This window comes from Nicrophorus vespilloides, unplaced genomic scaffold (assembly GCF_001412225.1).
Source record: "Nicrophorus vespilloides isolate i.1.1-1 unplaced genomic scaffold, Nicve_v1.0, whole genome shotgun sequence".
In the NCBI taxonomy this organism is placed as follows: Eukaryota; Metazoa; Arthropoda; class Insecta; order Coleoptera; family Silphidae; genus Nicrophorus; species Nicrophorus vespilloides.
The window spans coordinates 99,290-113,823 of record NW_017095483.1 but is presented as its reverse complement, the minus strand read 5'-3'; the positions used below and the strand labels follow the sequence as shown (position 1 = coordinate 113,823).

Sequence of the window (14,534 nt, the reverse complement as noted above, 5' to 3'; positions counted from 1 at the left end):
GCTCATGTGATATTTATAAATTTTTTGTTTTGTTAATTTTTATTAAATATATTGAGATATTTATTTTACGTTTACCTTCATTTCTCATCTTATAATATCAATACCAAACAATAAAGTTACGTAACTTTTGAGTAATTAAGCAAAAACGTGAAAATCAGTAAAGAAAACTGAAAACTTGTTGCAGCGAAACATTTGTTAAGAAATCGAAATATCGATGTTAAAAGTTTTTTCAGCAATTCTTGATGAATTACCTAATTATCCTGCCTGGTTTATTCGAAAAGCGACTGAATTATGTAATTATCCTAACTTTTGTTAGATAATAAATTGAGAAACGGTGATGTCCTTCCTACGCACCAATAAAAAAATAATATTTTGTGCTTGTAGACTAATCAAGAAAAAACTCTTCGGCTCGTAACTTTTTTAACATTATGAGTTGCGTGACGGTGGCTCGCACCTGATTATGCAATAAAATAAGGAACAAAAAGTTACGTAACTTTTCTATATCTTTCAAGTTGCAATTTGAATGAATGAATGCAAAAATCGCATGAAATTCACACAAAATTTTGGTAATTTTCAGTCTGTTTCAAAATAGTAACTTCGATGCTTGATTTTTTTTTCAGTAGGCTCTTTTGAAAGGTTTCTAGTTCACGATTCTTGTTAAATAATGTAATTATCTAGAGTGCTTATCCTCGAATGTTTCTCCAGCAATTCAAGAAAATTTTAAGACATCTAGAATCATCATCTAATGAGTATTGCGCAACTTTCAATTAATTGAAAAAATTAAAAACTCGTAGGATTGCAACGTTTGTTATATAACGAGTAAATGAATTATGTAATAAAATATAAAAATCTCTCATTATATTTTGAGTTCTTAAGGAAAATCGATTTTTTTTCTATCATACTTCGATTTTAACAAAATCATGCGGTAATTTTGCAAAATTTTCAGTATTTTTCAGGTACTTTCAAAATGGATTTCCATTGATGCTAGTTTTTTTTTTCAGTGGGTTCATTTAAAAGGTAACGGTCTTCAGTTTAAGATTGTTGTTCAATTATGTAATTATTTTTCCTGCTAATACTGAAATTAATATAAAGATACTACTTTTCAGTTACGATACATTTGACAGCTTATAGCAGACGAACGTTTGCTAGTACAAAGCTGCCAGTGGGATTGTTGGAAAGGTAAGATTTTTAGGTTTAATTTCGAGTATTCTCTAATCTAAGTAACACTGAATAAACTGAAGACATCAAAAATAGTCGATTCACTGTTACCTAATAATTAGAATTATTTGATTCTCTATTGTTTCAGCTTTAATTTGCGTATTCAATTGTCCATGAGCGATTCGTAGTTTTCGAGAAATTCATAGAAACGAAAATCTCATCGATAGATGGCGCACTTTTTTTTCTACGAATTTTCCAAAATCAAACTATCCAAACATTAAGCACTTATTACAAATTAAGAATATGAAAGTTAAAATTAATTTTTATTACAAATTCTCCTTCAATTGTAAGCAATAACCTGTTCTTTCTGCATTGAAAGAACGAAGATCGACAGAAAAAAACAAACGATGAATTCTGTAGCTGTGCGTGAATCACGAAACGAAATTGGAAAAATTTGTTGAAGTTTTTAGATTTTAGAGTGAGATAGAGATCAGAGGACATTACCAACACTTCCTGCATTCCGAAATGTAATCTCGCTACGGTTTAAACTAGCGAAATAATAATTTTATTCTTATTTTTATTTGATCCAATAGTTTTTTTTTAAATATTCGTTAACTTTACAAACGTTTCATTCAAAATCAGAATACATTTACAATTGAAACAATTGAATTATTTGATTTTCTATTGTTTCAGCTTTAATTTGCGTATTCAATTGTCCATGAGCGATTCGTAATTTTCGAGAAATTCATAGAAACGAAAATCTGATCGATAGATGGCGCACTTTTTTTTCTACGAATTTTCCTAAATTAAAATTTCCAAACATTAAGCGCTTATTATACATTAAGAATATGAAAGTTAAAATTATTTTTTATTACAAATTCTCCTTCAATTGTAAGCAATAACCTCTTCTTTCTGCTTTGAAAGAACGAAGATCGACAGAAAAAAACAAACGATGAATGCTGTAGCTGTACGTGAATCACGAAACGAAATTTCTAATAAGTCTGCCTAGAAATTCATAAAAAATCGAAAATCTTCGTAATGAATATTACGTAACTTTTCTTGGATAATGCAATAGACAGTAACAAAAATGCAAGAAAATTGGGTGACTTTCGAGAAATTAATATAAAACAGGGAAAATTGATAACTCGTCAAATCGCAACGTACGTAACGAATTGCAAAGCTTACCCGTACCAGATTATACAACTAAATAAGAAAAAAGTTGGTTAGTTATTGAGGAAAATTATTTTTTCTATCAAACTGCAATTTTAACAAATTCCAATTGGACAAAATTTGATAAATTTTAGTCAGTTTCAAAATTGAAACAATGATGCTAGAATTGTTTTAGTAGGATCATTCGAAAGGAAGCGTATTTCCAATTTACCATACTTATTCCATTATGTAATTATCTTGCGCGGTTATCCTGGAATTAATTAAAACATGAAGATAATCATTTTGAGTAATCAACTTGTAGCAGATTAAGGTATGATAGCAGAAACCTTATTTGAGTATTTTTTTGATTTAATTAGTATGAGAAATTCAAAATTGTCATTTCTTAGTTACCTATTGTTAGGTAACAGACAATTCACTTCAAAGTAGCATTAGATGCGTAATCACATGTTGATTTTTATGGAAAAAAGGACAGAAATGAATAAACATTCAGTCAGATAAGGTAATTCAATAAATAAAAGACGATATTTGATCTGGGGATTAAAAGGAAGTTCCATATATTTCTATAGAAATACCAATTACATCGGCGGATTTCAAATGCGAGCCACAATTTGCATCGGGCTCAAATGCAAATTGTGGCTGCACAACCCATTCTGTATACACATAATACTACACATAACATATCATACACATATCATATTTTTGTTTTGTTTCACATTTATTACACTTAATCTTATGCAATATAGTATAGTAAGAAACAATATCCATCTTCACAACAAACATGATATTTGCACAAATATTACATCAAATATATAATATATATAGTTTAGACAATATTCTTACACTAAATTATATAATCATTTAACAATCACTTAGATTTATAAGTATGTATATTTAATATTACAGTCGCCTTTGTCTCGACGAAAGTAACTCCAGTTACTTTTGTTTTCGCCTTAAAACTCTCGTATAATCAATAAATAATTAACAAATATATATGTATATAGATTACTTTTTTTTTTGTTTTACTACAATTTACATTCTACCTATTAATTTAATAAATCTAATAGATTAATCGCTAATTGCTTATATTTAGATATTTATATCAAAAAAAATGTACACTTTGGAGATGAGGAGGAAGAATTTTCTTAGATATACGTCTAAACATTATATAATAGTCATAATTAGATATAAACTTATTACCTATAGTTAAACATTAACATTTTTTTTTAGTTTTGAACATCTATAGAATATTCTCTTGAATCTTTGCATTTTCTTTATGAAATATGTACACTATACATTTAAAAAGAACTATATCATTTAATATAAATATTCTTCATATTATTTCTTTTTTTTCACAGCACCATTAAATACCATTTAATTAATGAGAAAGAACGCCACGAACTTAACTGAAGATTAAGAAATTAATAATATCACAAGAAAAAATTGCGAAATGACGCAAATATCACAACCAAAATAACAATTTCTCATTCATTTTTTCAATACATATATATATTTATGTGTGTATATATATAATATCCCTTCGTTATGTTGAGTAATTACTGGCGCTTTTTATACCCTGTATATTTCTCTATTGTACTGTAGGCAAAGAAAGGAACTTAGCGTATTCAACTAAATGTTTTGCGTGTGCGAGAGTTCTATTATTACTTTTTTTTGGTATGAAAAGAAAAAAAGAACCTTTGATCTGCGAGAACAACAAGATGTATAGATATGTGCGTTGAACGTTTCGTATAATCCGGATTTTTTTTTAGACTTGAACGGGATTGCGTTTCGTCTTCATGCTGGATGGTCGTGATTGCTATAAGACGTCCTTCATCTGGATAGGACCGTTGCAGTTGTTGTTGACTTTGGGGGAGTCGGAGCCGTTCATTGTCGGATTCGTTTGGGTGCTGGTGTCCTTCATTTCCGGTTTGTCGCTTAGTTCGGTTTCGTCTCTTTCGATTATGTCGGCTGGCGGTACGTGTTTCTGGATCTGATTCTTCTGGTTGCAGGTTGCGGCTGTTACCATCACCGCGGCCATCATACTTCCGGCACCGGAATTGGCGGTTCCGGTTGTGCTCTTGTTGATTGCCGAGTATCGCATTGGCATCATGCTTTGGCGGACGTTGCGTTCGGGTCTGATCAGGATTATGTAGAGCTGAAACATAATTATAACGATGAGTAATCTAGTAACATTATAAGAAAAGGGTCTGATCATGATTTTGTAGAGCTGAAACAGTTTTACAATGAGTAATCTAGTAACATTATAAGAAAATTATGGATTTACAATCAAATATCAACTTTTCCACAAAAACGGTTTAAAACGGTTTTCGATTTTTCACAAAAAAAATAAAGAGAAAGAATTTCTGTAACATATTTTCTTTCTCTCATAAAATAAAATTTAAAACACTCGAGAATAATAAAATGTAATCCATGGAAAAGTATATAGACAAATGAGTAACAATAATTTATTCCTTCTTTTTCTCAGAAAATACAGATCTGGTCTTACCATTGTCTTGTATATCATTTTGTTTTAATTTTTCGTTCTTCTATTTATGCCCTCTAATACTGAAAATTGTTTATTAGTGTTTTAGGGAAGGACAGAGTCGTTTAGGTTCTTCAAGATATTTATTAATTGATTTTTTCATAACCTTTTTATAAGATAATGTAGTCAAAAATAAGACTTATTATCATCCCGATTTTATGTTTGTTTCGTGAAACTTAGTATTTAAAAATATTCGGGTTTTATGCCAAATAATTAATTTATTTTTATATTTTAAGTCTAGGTTCAAAATCCGATTTTTTAGTTGGAAAAATTTCTTAAGAATTTTAAAACCCTAATGTTGATCTTCAGTTTTTCGTTCTTCAATAATGAAACAAGTATAAAGTTAAAATAATGAAGTGATACTTGAAAAGTAATGACTTTTCAGGATTAAATTAAATTTTCGTTTTCTCGGTATTTCCATTAATTTTGCTAATTATATTAAAAAGGTAAAAGTCAAATATTACCAAATTGTAGAATATTGAATATTTCATTAGAACTTGAACACGCTTTGTATGAATATGCAGTGTGTTGTGTAATACGCCTGAACTTACACTAATTGCTAACATTTGCCTAGTAAATTATTTTGCTTATGTAATATGTAAACTTTGTGTAAGATTTTATTAAGATGAAAAATATTTACTCAAATTAGAAGACAAATTATTAATTTACTACAATGTATAATAAACTTAATAAATGAACATCGATGGACAGTGATGAACATTGATGATCAGTGATGAACAGTGATGAACATTGATGAACAGGGTTGAACATTGATGAATATTGATTAACATTGAAGAACTTTAATGGACAGTGATGAACATTGATGATCAGTGATGAACATTGATGGCCAGTGGGCGAACATTGATGAACATTGGTAAATGTTTATGAACAGTAATGGACTTTGATAAACATTGACAAACATTGATGAAAATTGATGATTGTTTGTAAGAATCAGTTCGATAGAAAGTCGTAAAAGTGTTAAATTTCATTCTAATATGTAAGTATTATGAATAAGTATATAAAAATATTGAAATTTACCTTAGGAGAGAAGAGACAAGCAACGGTGACACTGGCAGAAAGGCTGATAGTAACGGACATGCTGGTAATTCTTAGAGCGACGTGGTTTGCAGTGCCAAAGTACAAAGGAACAAAGGCCAACCAGATTACGCATGTAGTGTACATGGTGAAACCTACAAAAGAGATCCATCAAAATCTGATTCAAAGTGGTACTGATGATGGACTATATTTACCGATATGTTTTGATTCATTGAAGGCTTCTGGGATTTTCCGTGTTAGAATAGCGTAGATAGTGCAGACGACGATGAGCAGGATCGGATAGGTGAATGCTATCATGTAGGAGGCATCAATATAGGAAGAGCAGACGAGAAGATTGTCCTCGCGCGTAGGATAATGATGAATTGCCCTTGCTGGAGATATGACCATCCATACACCATTAATCAGCACCTATAAAAATTATGATATTTTAGAAAAAAAAAATCTATAAAAAACGGTTCTTTGAAAATACCGGTATTAAAAAAACGGTTTTATAAATAGATTCTTGCTAATAGTGTTAGATATGAGTTGATCGATTTACCTGTACTCCAATTAAACCGCTGCAGATAATCAACTGAGATCGGGGTGAGATAAAGCTTGGTCGCTTTGCTGACCTTTTCCCTGCGTTGAAGATCCTCGAGATCCTATTGGTTTTGGTGAGAAGAGCAGCGTAGACGACGGTGAAACAGAATCCGGCTCCGAATCTGTGCAAGCATTTTTCGTTCAGGAAAGAGGAAATCTTCGGGGTTTTAGCTAATTTACCTCTGGATGCCGCAAACTAGATCGCTCGGTCGCAGGACGAGAGCGTACGTGACACAATAGCACATCAGGATTCCTGCCAAAAGGACGTAGCTTAATTCCCTTCCCGAAGCTCTAACGACTGGGGTGTCGTTGTGGCGGATGAAGACGCCGCAAACGAAGAGCGTTATAAGGATGCCGGTTGATCCCAATGCCATCGCGCCGATGGCCCAACCGCTGTCCGGCTGAAGATACTCCTCGGGTATTTCCACGCATCGAACGTGCAGAGGATCCGGAACCGTTCCCAACGGGCATCCCGTGCATTGTGTCGGATCAGTCGGATGACGAATCTAAGAGTTAATTAGAAAGTTAATACAAATCTTTGACTTTCATTGATTTATCTAATTGTTTATTAAGCTGCATCCAAACTGTCAGATAGAAACGTCTTTCTGTCAGTACACAAATGTAACTGTCAGTTAAATTTATCAATTACACTTTGAACAAAACCTTTTTTTTTTAAATTCATTATAAATAGTTCAAGAAATTTTACAAAAAAGAAATATATAAACAAAATATTAAAATTAATTGTACTTTTGTGATGATAATTAATATTTTCTTTAAATATTACTTTGGATATCAAAGAAAATTTTAATCTAAAATATAAACGTTATTGGAATATTTTTTTCAAAGCATATCGATTTTTACCGATAAATAATCTAATAAAAATGACATTAGTGTAAATTGGAGATTCGTATAGCATAATCATATTTTATGCAAAATTATATACATTTTAATGTCATCCAATATTTATACTTTTCCTTCATCATTTTGATAAGTTTTAGATTAGTAATAATTATAAAGATAGGATAGTTTCTATTTCAGTAATTTCAAAGTGAATATGAAATGTTTAAAGTTAATTAAGAAACAGTGGAAATTATATAATGGTGTTTTTTTTATATACACTTAATTATTAATAGTAATAATTAGTACATAAATACTAGTAAAAATGTTTATTTAACAACTATTCGATAAGAAAAAGTACTTTTATACAAGTAGACATTAAAAGTTATATAGTAAATAAATACTTTACTAATAATTTTGCTATTTTGTGTATATATTATATCAGTAAGTATAATATAGAACAATTTATAATAAGAAACAATAGATATTTTTGTATTATATTTTTATTTGGAACTAAAAACGTAAGTTTTTTATTTTGTAATACAAAACAAAAGTTTCTAATACATTTATGATTGTTGCTAAACCTGGTAGATTTTTATGTGTCATTTCACGTTTAGTATAGATGCAACATTTACAAAGTTAAAACGCTGAAAATTATTGGAAAAATTAATATTTTCTTCTCTTTCAATGTAATTCGTGTATAGATGCAGATGTAGTATAGATGCAGCATTACAAATTTTGTTAAAAATATATTCATATGATAATTGCTATAAATTTAAAATCTATACTAAATGTTACATGAGATATAAACGTTTATTATTGGAAAAAGTTAGATTTTCTTCTCTTTGAATGTATTTATAGTGTAGATGCAACATTTTCAATAGGGAATTACATTATTTTTCTGAATAATTGAATAAATAAATAAAAGCAATCACATTAATGTTAATTATTTAAATATATTTTGTAGCTGAATGATGTGACGGATATGTAAAACTCGTGTTTTTTTTTTAAAATTCATTTGCATTCATATTTTTTTTTGAATAATTGAATTTATATTCAAAAGCATAATACTAAGAGCAATTACATTGATGAAAATTATTTTAAATTATTTATGTTTTAAATTTAAATAATAAAATATTATTTGAAAAACTTAAGTTTCTATATTGATTTAATATAATTATTACTTTTGATTATTAACAACAATAGTTAACGTTTATATCTCATGTAACATCCACTACGAATTATATTTTTTTTAGTAATAATAATTCGAAATTATTTCTAATAAAATTTGTAAATGTTAAGAAGTAAATGTGATTGATGTAAAATTTGTATTTCGTAATTTATGTACATTTAAATTCTGAATATCAATAAAGTATAACAAAAGCAATTGCATTTATGAAAATGGACCTAAATTTTAATATATTTCTATAGAATATAAAGAATAATTCAATTACATTTTTTTGTGTATAAATTTGGAATAATTTTGTGAATAATGGAATATCAAAATATTATTTTCTATCTAATTTTTGTTCTTAGCAATTTGAAAGTCTATAAGTATAACAAAAGCAAGTAAATTTATGAAAATAGATCTAAAATTGTACATTTTTTTTAACTTATATAATTAATTGTGAAAATAATGAGTATTATTGATAAATGAAGAATTTTAGTATACTTTTGTATAATCAATAAGACAATGTAATAATCCATAGTTCGAAAAGTTTGTTTAATGTTTAAAATTGGGTATGTTACATAAAGAATAATTAAAATACATTGTTTTTAGTTTACTTTTGACGTTTATGTCTCTAATTATGGTAAGTGTAGACGCAGCATTATAAATATTAAATTTGGAATAATTTTCTCAATAATTGAATGTCAATCAGCTCATAAAAAAAAAAATGTACTAAAAATGTGTATCATAAAAAAAGTTTAAGTTGTGACTATAAAATAGGATCTGAAATATGTAAAACTTGTGTTTTGTAATTCATGCGTCATAATTCATGTCTCTGTTTTTGCATTAATTTAATAATTAATAGCTTCACAAAACGAACAGCATCAAACGCAGAAGAGAACAAAAGAAATTTACATTTAAAACGTTGATGCAATTTGGGGGATTAGATGCATATGCAATTAGTTGCGCACTAGTAAATTTTGGGCCTATCTTATGCAAAAATACGATATGAATCTTTTTCCTGCCCCGACATAAACTTTGACCTTTACAGCTTGCCGCATGTTCTAGCTAATCGGAATTACAGATCTGTGTGAAATTACTGCACATTTAAAATTGCACCAATTATGGACCGTTTGCAGTTTTCACACAAGGGCACACACAATAGGAATTGTTAAGGATTGAGATGTGAAAAGGGAGAGAAAGAGATGAGAAAAAAAAAGAAACGCTTATGCAGCTTCAATTATCTGTTGGAGACGGCGAACATGAAGCGCCCTCGAATAAAATGTGTATTAAAGTCCCTTTTAATACATTTCGAAATTGTCTCTGAGACGATTCTTTCGACACACATCACAATACCCTTCCTTCCACTCTTGGATTTGAGGGCCCTTTTTGCATCGTAATCGCAGCACCCAAATAATAAATTCTACTTATTTTTTTGTTACCTGGTACTGAGTGCAGTTGAAGCAATGCCAGCAGCAGCTTTCACCCTCAACATACTTCTTGGCTTGGCCCAGATCGCAGGGAAGACTGCAAACGGATTCCGGGGGTTTCGGGTGACCCAATTTGAACTGGATCTCTGCAATTTTAGAGGGTTGCAAATTATATATTTCTTTTTTGAATTGATGAATGCTAATGGAAGGAATTTATGAATGATAAAGGACGAACCTGTCATGTTGAGACGCAGCTCTCCCTCCATGTATTCGCCGACTCGGACCCATTGGTAATTGCCTGGGGTCACCTGTTTGAAGTGGATGATGTTGTACCTGGCCGGACCATCTCCGTTGTGGTCGAAGTGGAAACGATCGCCGCTCAATCCTGAAAGAATGAAAAAAAATTGTGTCTTGTTATAAATCGTTGTTATATTTTTTTTACATTGCTTATGCTGAGGAAAATCTATTCATTTATATACAAAGCAGGAGGCGAGAGTTTTAGAATTCGGCACCCGTCACATGAGGGATGGCAACATGAAATCAATTACGTTCGTGTCGTATCTGAACTGAATGGAAAAACACGAAGAATTTTTTTCAATAGGTTTATTAGCTTTATTTAAATAATCCAATATGATTATAATTCTAAATACTAATTGGAGAAAATATTTAATTTTCAATAGAATTTTTGATTCATTTTAAATTTTTTATTAACTCTCGGATAATACAGAAATTTGTGCCCAAAAAGTAATTTTTGACAGCTGTCACCTTGTGTCAAAGAAATGACTGCTGTCACTTTGTATCAAAGGTAACAGCTGTCATTTCGCGACTCTAATTTAGGACCCATAAATTGAGAAGCTGTCTATATCATAAAATTTTTATTTCAATTATTATTATGAAATATTAATTTTTGCGTGTCTTCAACGCCATCAATATCCTGAAACCTTTTAAACCGGACTTATCGCATTACTAGTTCGTTACGAAATGACAGCTGTCACTTATGTCAAAGAAATGACAGTTGGCACCTTGTGTCAAAGATGACAGCTGGCATATTGCGACCCTATTATAGGATATATATATATATATATTGAGAAATGCTTCTATATCATATTTGATTAATTTTTTTATTCCAATAATTATTTTGAAATAATAATTTATTTGTGTCTGTAACGCAGACAGTAAACTTAGTTTTCAATTTATACAATAGTAAATTATTCCATTTCAAAGTTGTCTACGAGTATGTTTCAGTATGCGTGTACTGAAAGGGAGAAGGTATGTTATTACTGAAACTGAAATTAATTTCAGGAATGCGCACAGATCCAAGTTTCTGGTGGCGTCAGGGAGCTGAATCTATTAGATTGTTTGCACGTGGACTTGAAAGAAAAACCGTCGTAAGACACAGGATGGGGAAGAGTAGATGCTGCGAAGGATCGTCGAAATAAAATCGAATAAGAGGAAATGAGAAAGGAAGAAGGACAGAGAAAGGAAAAGTATCCTTCCGGTGACGCAAGATGAATTCCCTTTGATAGGAAAACGTGGATTATGTAAATTCTGCATTGGCTGCCGTCAGGTCTCATGTAGCTTTCATGCAAGGAGGATCAGAGGAGCAAGAAAATATGAATATGGCAAGAAAAAAAAAGATAGGAAAAAAGAAATGCGTGATAAAAATTGCAAGTGGAATGGAAATGTTGGTTGAATCAGAGAAATTCTGTTTTTTTTTTGTTGCAAAGAAATGAAAAAATATATATAGAAGATTCGTGATGTTTAGAAATGAATAAGCTGAGTGTATAATTGTTATATCATTGAGAACATGTGGATGGAAAAGGAAGAGAAAAAAGAAATTAGGAAATTGTATTTATTGCTTTTTCCTCGCAAGAAAATCGCCGGAACTAATTGTATCCTCAATTGGCTTTCCTCCCCGAGATATTTATTGACTGTTCGGGTTGCGAAAGCTAATAAGGATTCAAGGGTTTCTATTTTCAAATGAAATTAAATCTGCACGACCGAACGTTAATTACAATTAATTACAAAAAAAAATAATTAATTTGTTTTAACTCTTAACTACTTCGGATGGGTCAAAGTGACCAACCTGACATTTGTTTTCATTCACATTCTATAGCAATTTAATTGTGGGGATCAACCTAGCTATTTTTGTATTTTCTAGTGTACATTTCAGTAAGAGCAAAACATTCGCGTCGAGAAGTACTTATTTTATTGTAGAGTATATTTCGGGTCAAAATGACCCGTCAATTTCAAATTGTTAGAACTTTAGTTAATAAATGTAAAATAATAATTTCCATTAGTTTTTTAATTATTTAATTAAAGGGTCATTTTGACCCCCCATTGTTTTTTTTTCTTTACTTGTCCTTATTAGTTAGATCCTTTCTTTTCATACAAAATTTAATAATGAACAATCATTAATAATTAGTAATTAACTTAAAGTTATAAATAAATTTATTTCACATTAAAAATTGCTGATGAAGAAATATGAAATCATGAATTGTACATTTTTTTTTAATTTAATATTTATCAATAAAATTATTACTGTTTTTTTTGGAAAGAATGTATGTATATAAAAATGCAGTTAAAACAAATTTAATATAAAAATCAATATATTTTTATGAATATTTCTGATTCATTTGACGAATATTATTTTTTTTGTTACGACACAATTATACAGTTTTATATATGGTATATTGAATAGGTGTGAAGTTTTTTTTTAATTTCAATATTAAATTGCTATGAAACGGTGACAATTAATGCTATTATCGCCATAGTTGCGTTCCTAAATCAATATCCATTGTCAACTGCATGACCATTAATATCTCTGTAATAACGTCAAGTGCAGAAGAGATATGAGACCCTTAGAATCGTAATCAAGTGGCATTTATCTAAGATGGAGAAGAGAGAAGAAAAAATGGTTTCTATCGAGTAGTTTCATAAACAATATAGTTATTTGATTTATGGTCTGATGATAAATTGATTATTGACTAATTCATTTATATAATATTAATATTAATGTTAGAAAGTAGGAAATAGACAACAAAAAAAACATTACTTTAATGAATGAAAATCAAGGAATTCGTATTAGTATAAGTAAGAATAAGATAGACTTGATCCAGATTAGGGCCAATACAAATTTGTATGTATATTATTAATGAATTAATGATTTACATTTTAATATAATATAATATTATTGTTTTACAAAAGTGGTTTTATTCATAAATTAACTAAATAATGCAATTAAATTTTACTAATTGAAATATCTTACTTATTAGTAAGAAAAGTGGCAAAATTAGTAGAAATATTATTGTTATTGAGCATGACATTTATTTATAGGAAAAAAATAATATTTGTTTGGCTTACCTTCAAATTCAACTTTTTTCAGGTATTTCAGAAGTTCTGTCCCTTTTGTAGGTTTCATAGCATCGCATAATCCAGGTCGTCCGTTGCAAAGCTCCAAATGCATGTCCCTATAAGTAAAAGAAGAAAATTGAAGAATATTGTAATAATTTATTGAAAATAGCGTGGAAAAATGTAATAATAAAAATATAATTTTACAATTATTTAATGTAATATAATCGATAACTTTTGGTTGAAAGCAGAATCAATAAAATTTATAATTATTATTAATTAATATCAAAAAATAATTATTTATAAACTCAAATGTCTAATATTTTGGTACCTTCACATAATACAATATTTATTAAATTAACAATATTTTTTGTAAATTTAGACAAATTATGTCTTGTTTACTAATTATAATCTTTTTATGAAGATTTTGTTTTTTTTTTCTAATAAAAGTTTTTCTATTTGACAAATTTTATTATTTATGACTTAAAATTATATAAATAATAAAACTTTTATTTGTATTCAAGCGTATAGAAATAATAATTTATGGAAATAAAAATAATTCTCATTATCTCACAGACCCTTGCTAATATCATCATCATTCATGGAATTGTCCTGCACACACGCGCATACGCTAATTCTAAATTTCGGTCGGACCCAGAAAGGGTCAAGCCTTTAGGTCAAGTAATCATACTGGATTCTCCCCATTCATAAATATCCAACGAATTTTATAATTTAATTTATCAAAAAAACAGACACACCTTGTATAAACAAGTCTGAGTAATTCTTTATATAGTAAATATTTATAATTATTATAATTAAATAATTAATTTAATATTATTTTTAATGTTATTAATACATAAACTAATATTGAAAATAATTAAAATACAACATAAAAAATATTTTGTTCAAATTTGAAAAAAAAATATGGCTATGAAATGAGAAAAATATTGAATATACTTTGTTTATATAAACTGTGCATCCTTCTTTTAACAAATAACTAGTTTCTTGATTTTAGGAATTATTAATGTCATATGGAAGAAAAATAACGACAATTATTATATAAATTGCTAAAGTAATTTAAAAATGCAACAATGTTAGAAATAAATATTTTCATGTATAAAACGATTGAAGGAATAAAAAGTCTTGAAAATTATTGAAAAATATTTTAAATATTACTTATGACCTAATATGCAGGAACATCTAACGTTATAAAGAAACTTTGATATAACTATGTTCACAGTTATCT

At 28.9% G+C, this 14,534-nt stretch overlaps 1 protein-coding gene across 1 annotated transcript in view; it reads right to left on the bottom strand.

The window, feature by feature from the left end:
• Positions 1-3,726: 3,726 nt before the first annotated feature.
• The window catches only part of LOC108560202 (metabotropic glutamate receptor 4), a gene marked incomplete at its 5' end in the record, with an annotated part of 88,443 nt that continues 77,635 nt past the window's right edge, over positions 3,727-14,534 (bottom strand). The window contains 8 exons of the mRNA XM_017917695.1: positions 3,727-4,480; positions 5,906-6,057; positions 6,118-6,331; positions 6,462-6,624; positions 6,683-7,008; positions 9,950-10,083; positions 10,173-10,322; positions 13,301-13,407. Coding sequence (XP_017773184.1) covers positions 4,142-4,480; positions 5,906-6,057; positions 6,118-6,331; positions 6,462-6,624; positions 6,683-7,008; positions 9,950-10,083; positions 10,173-10,322; positions 13,301-13,407 — 1,585 coding nt within the window. The remainder of the gene's footprint in view (positions 4,481-5,905; positions 6,058-6,117; positions 6,332-6,461; positions 6,625-6,682; positions 7,009-9,949; positions 10,084-10,172; positions 10,323-13,300; positions 13,408-14,534) is intronic.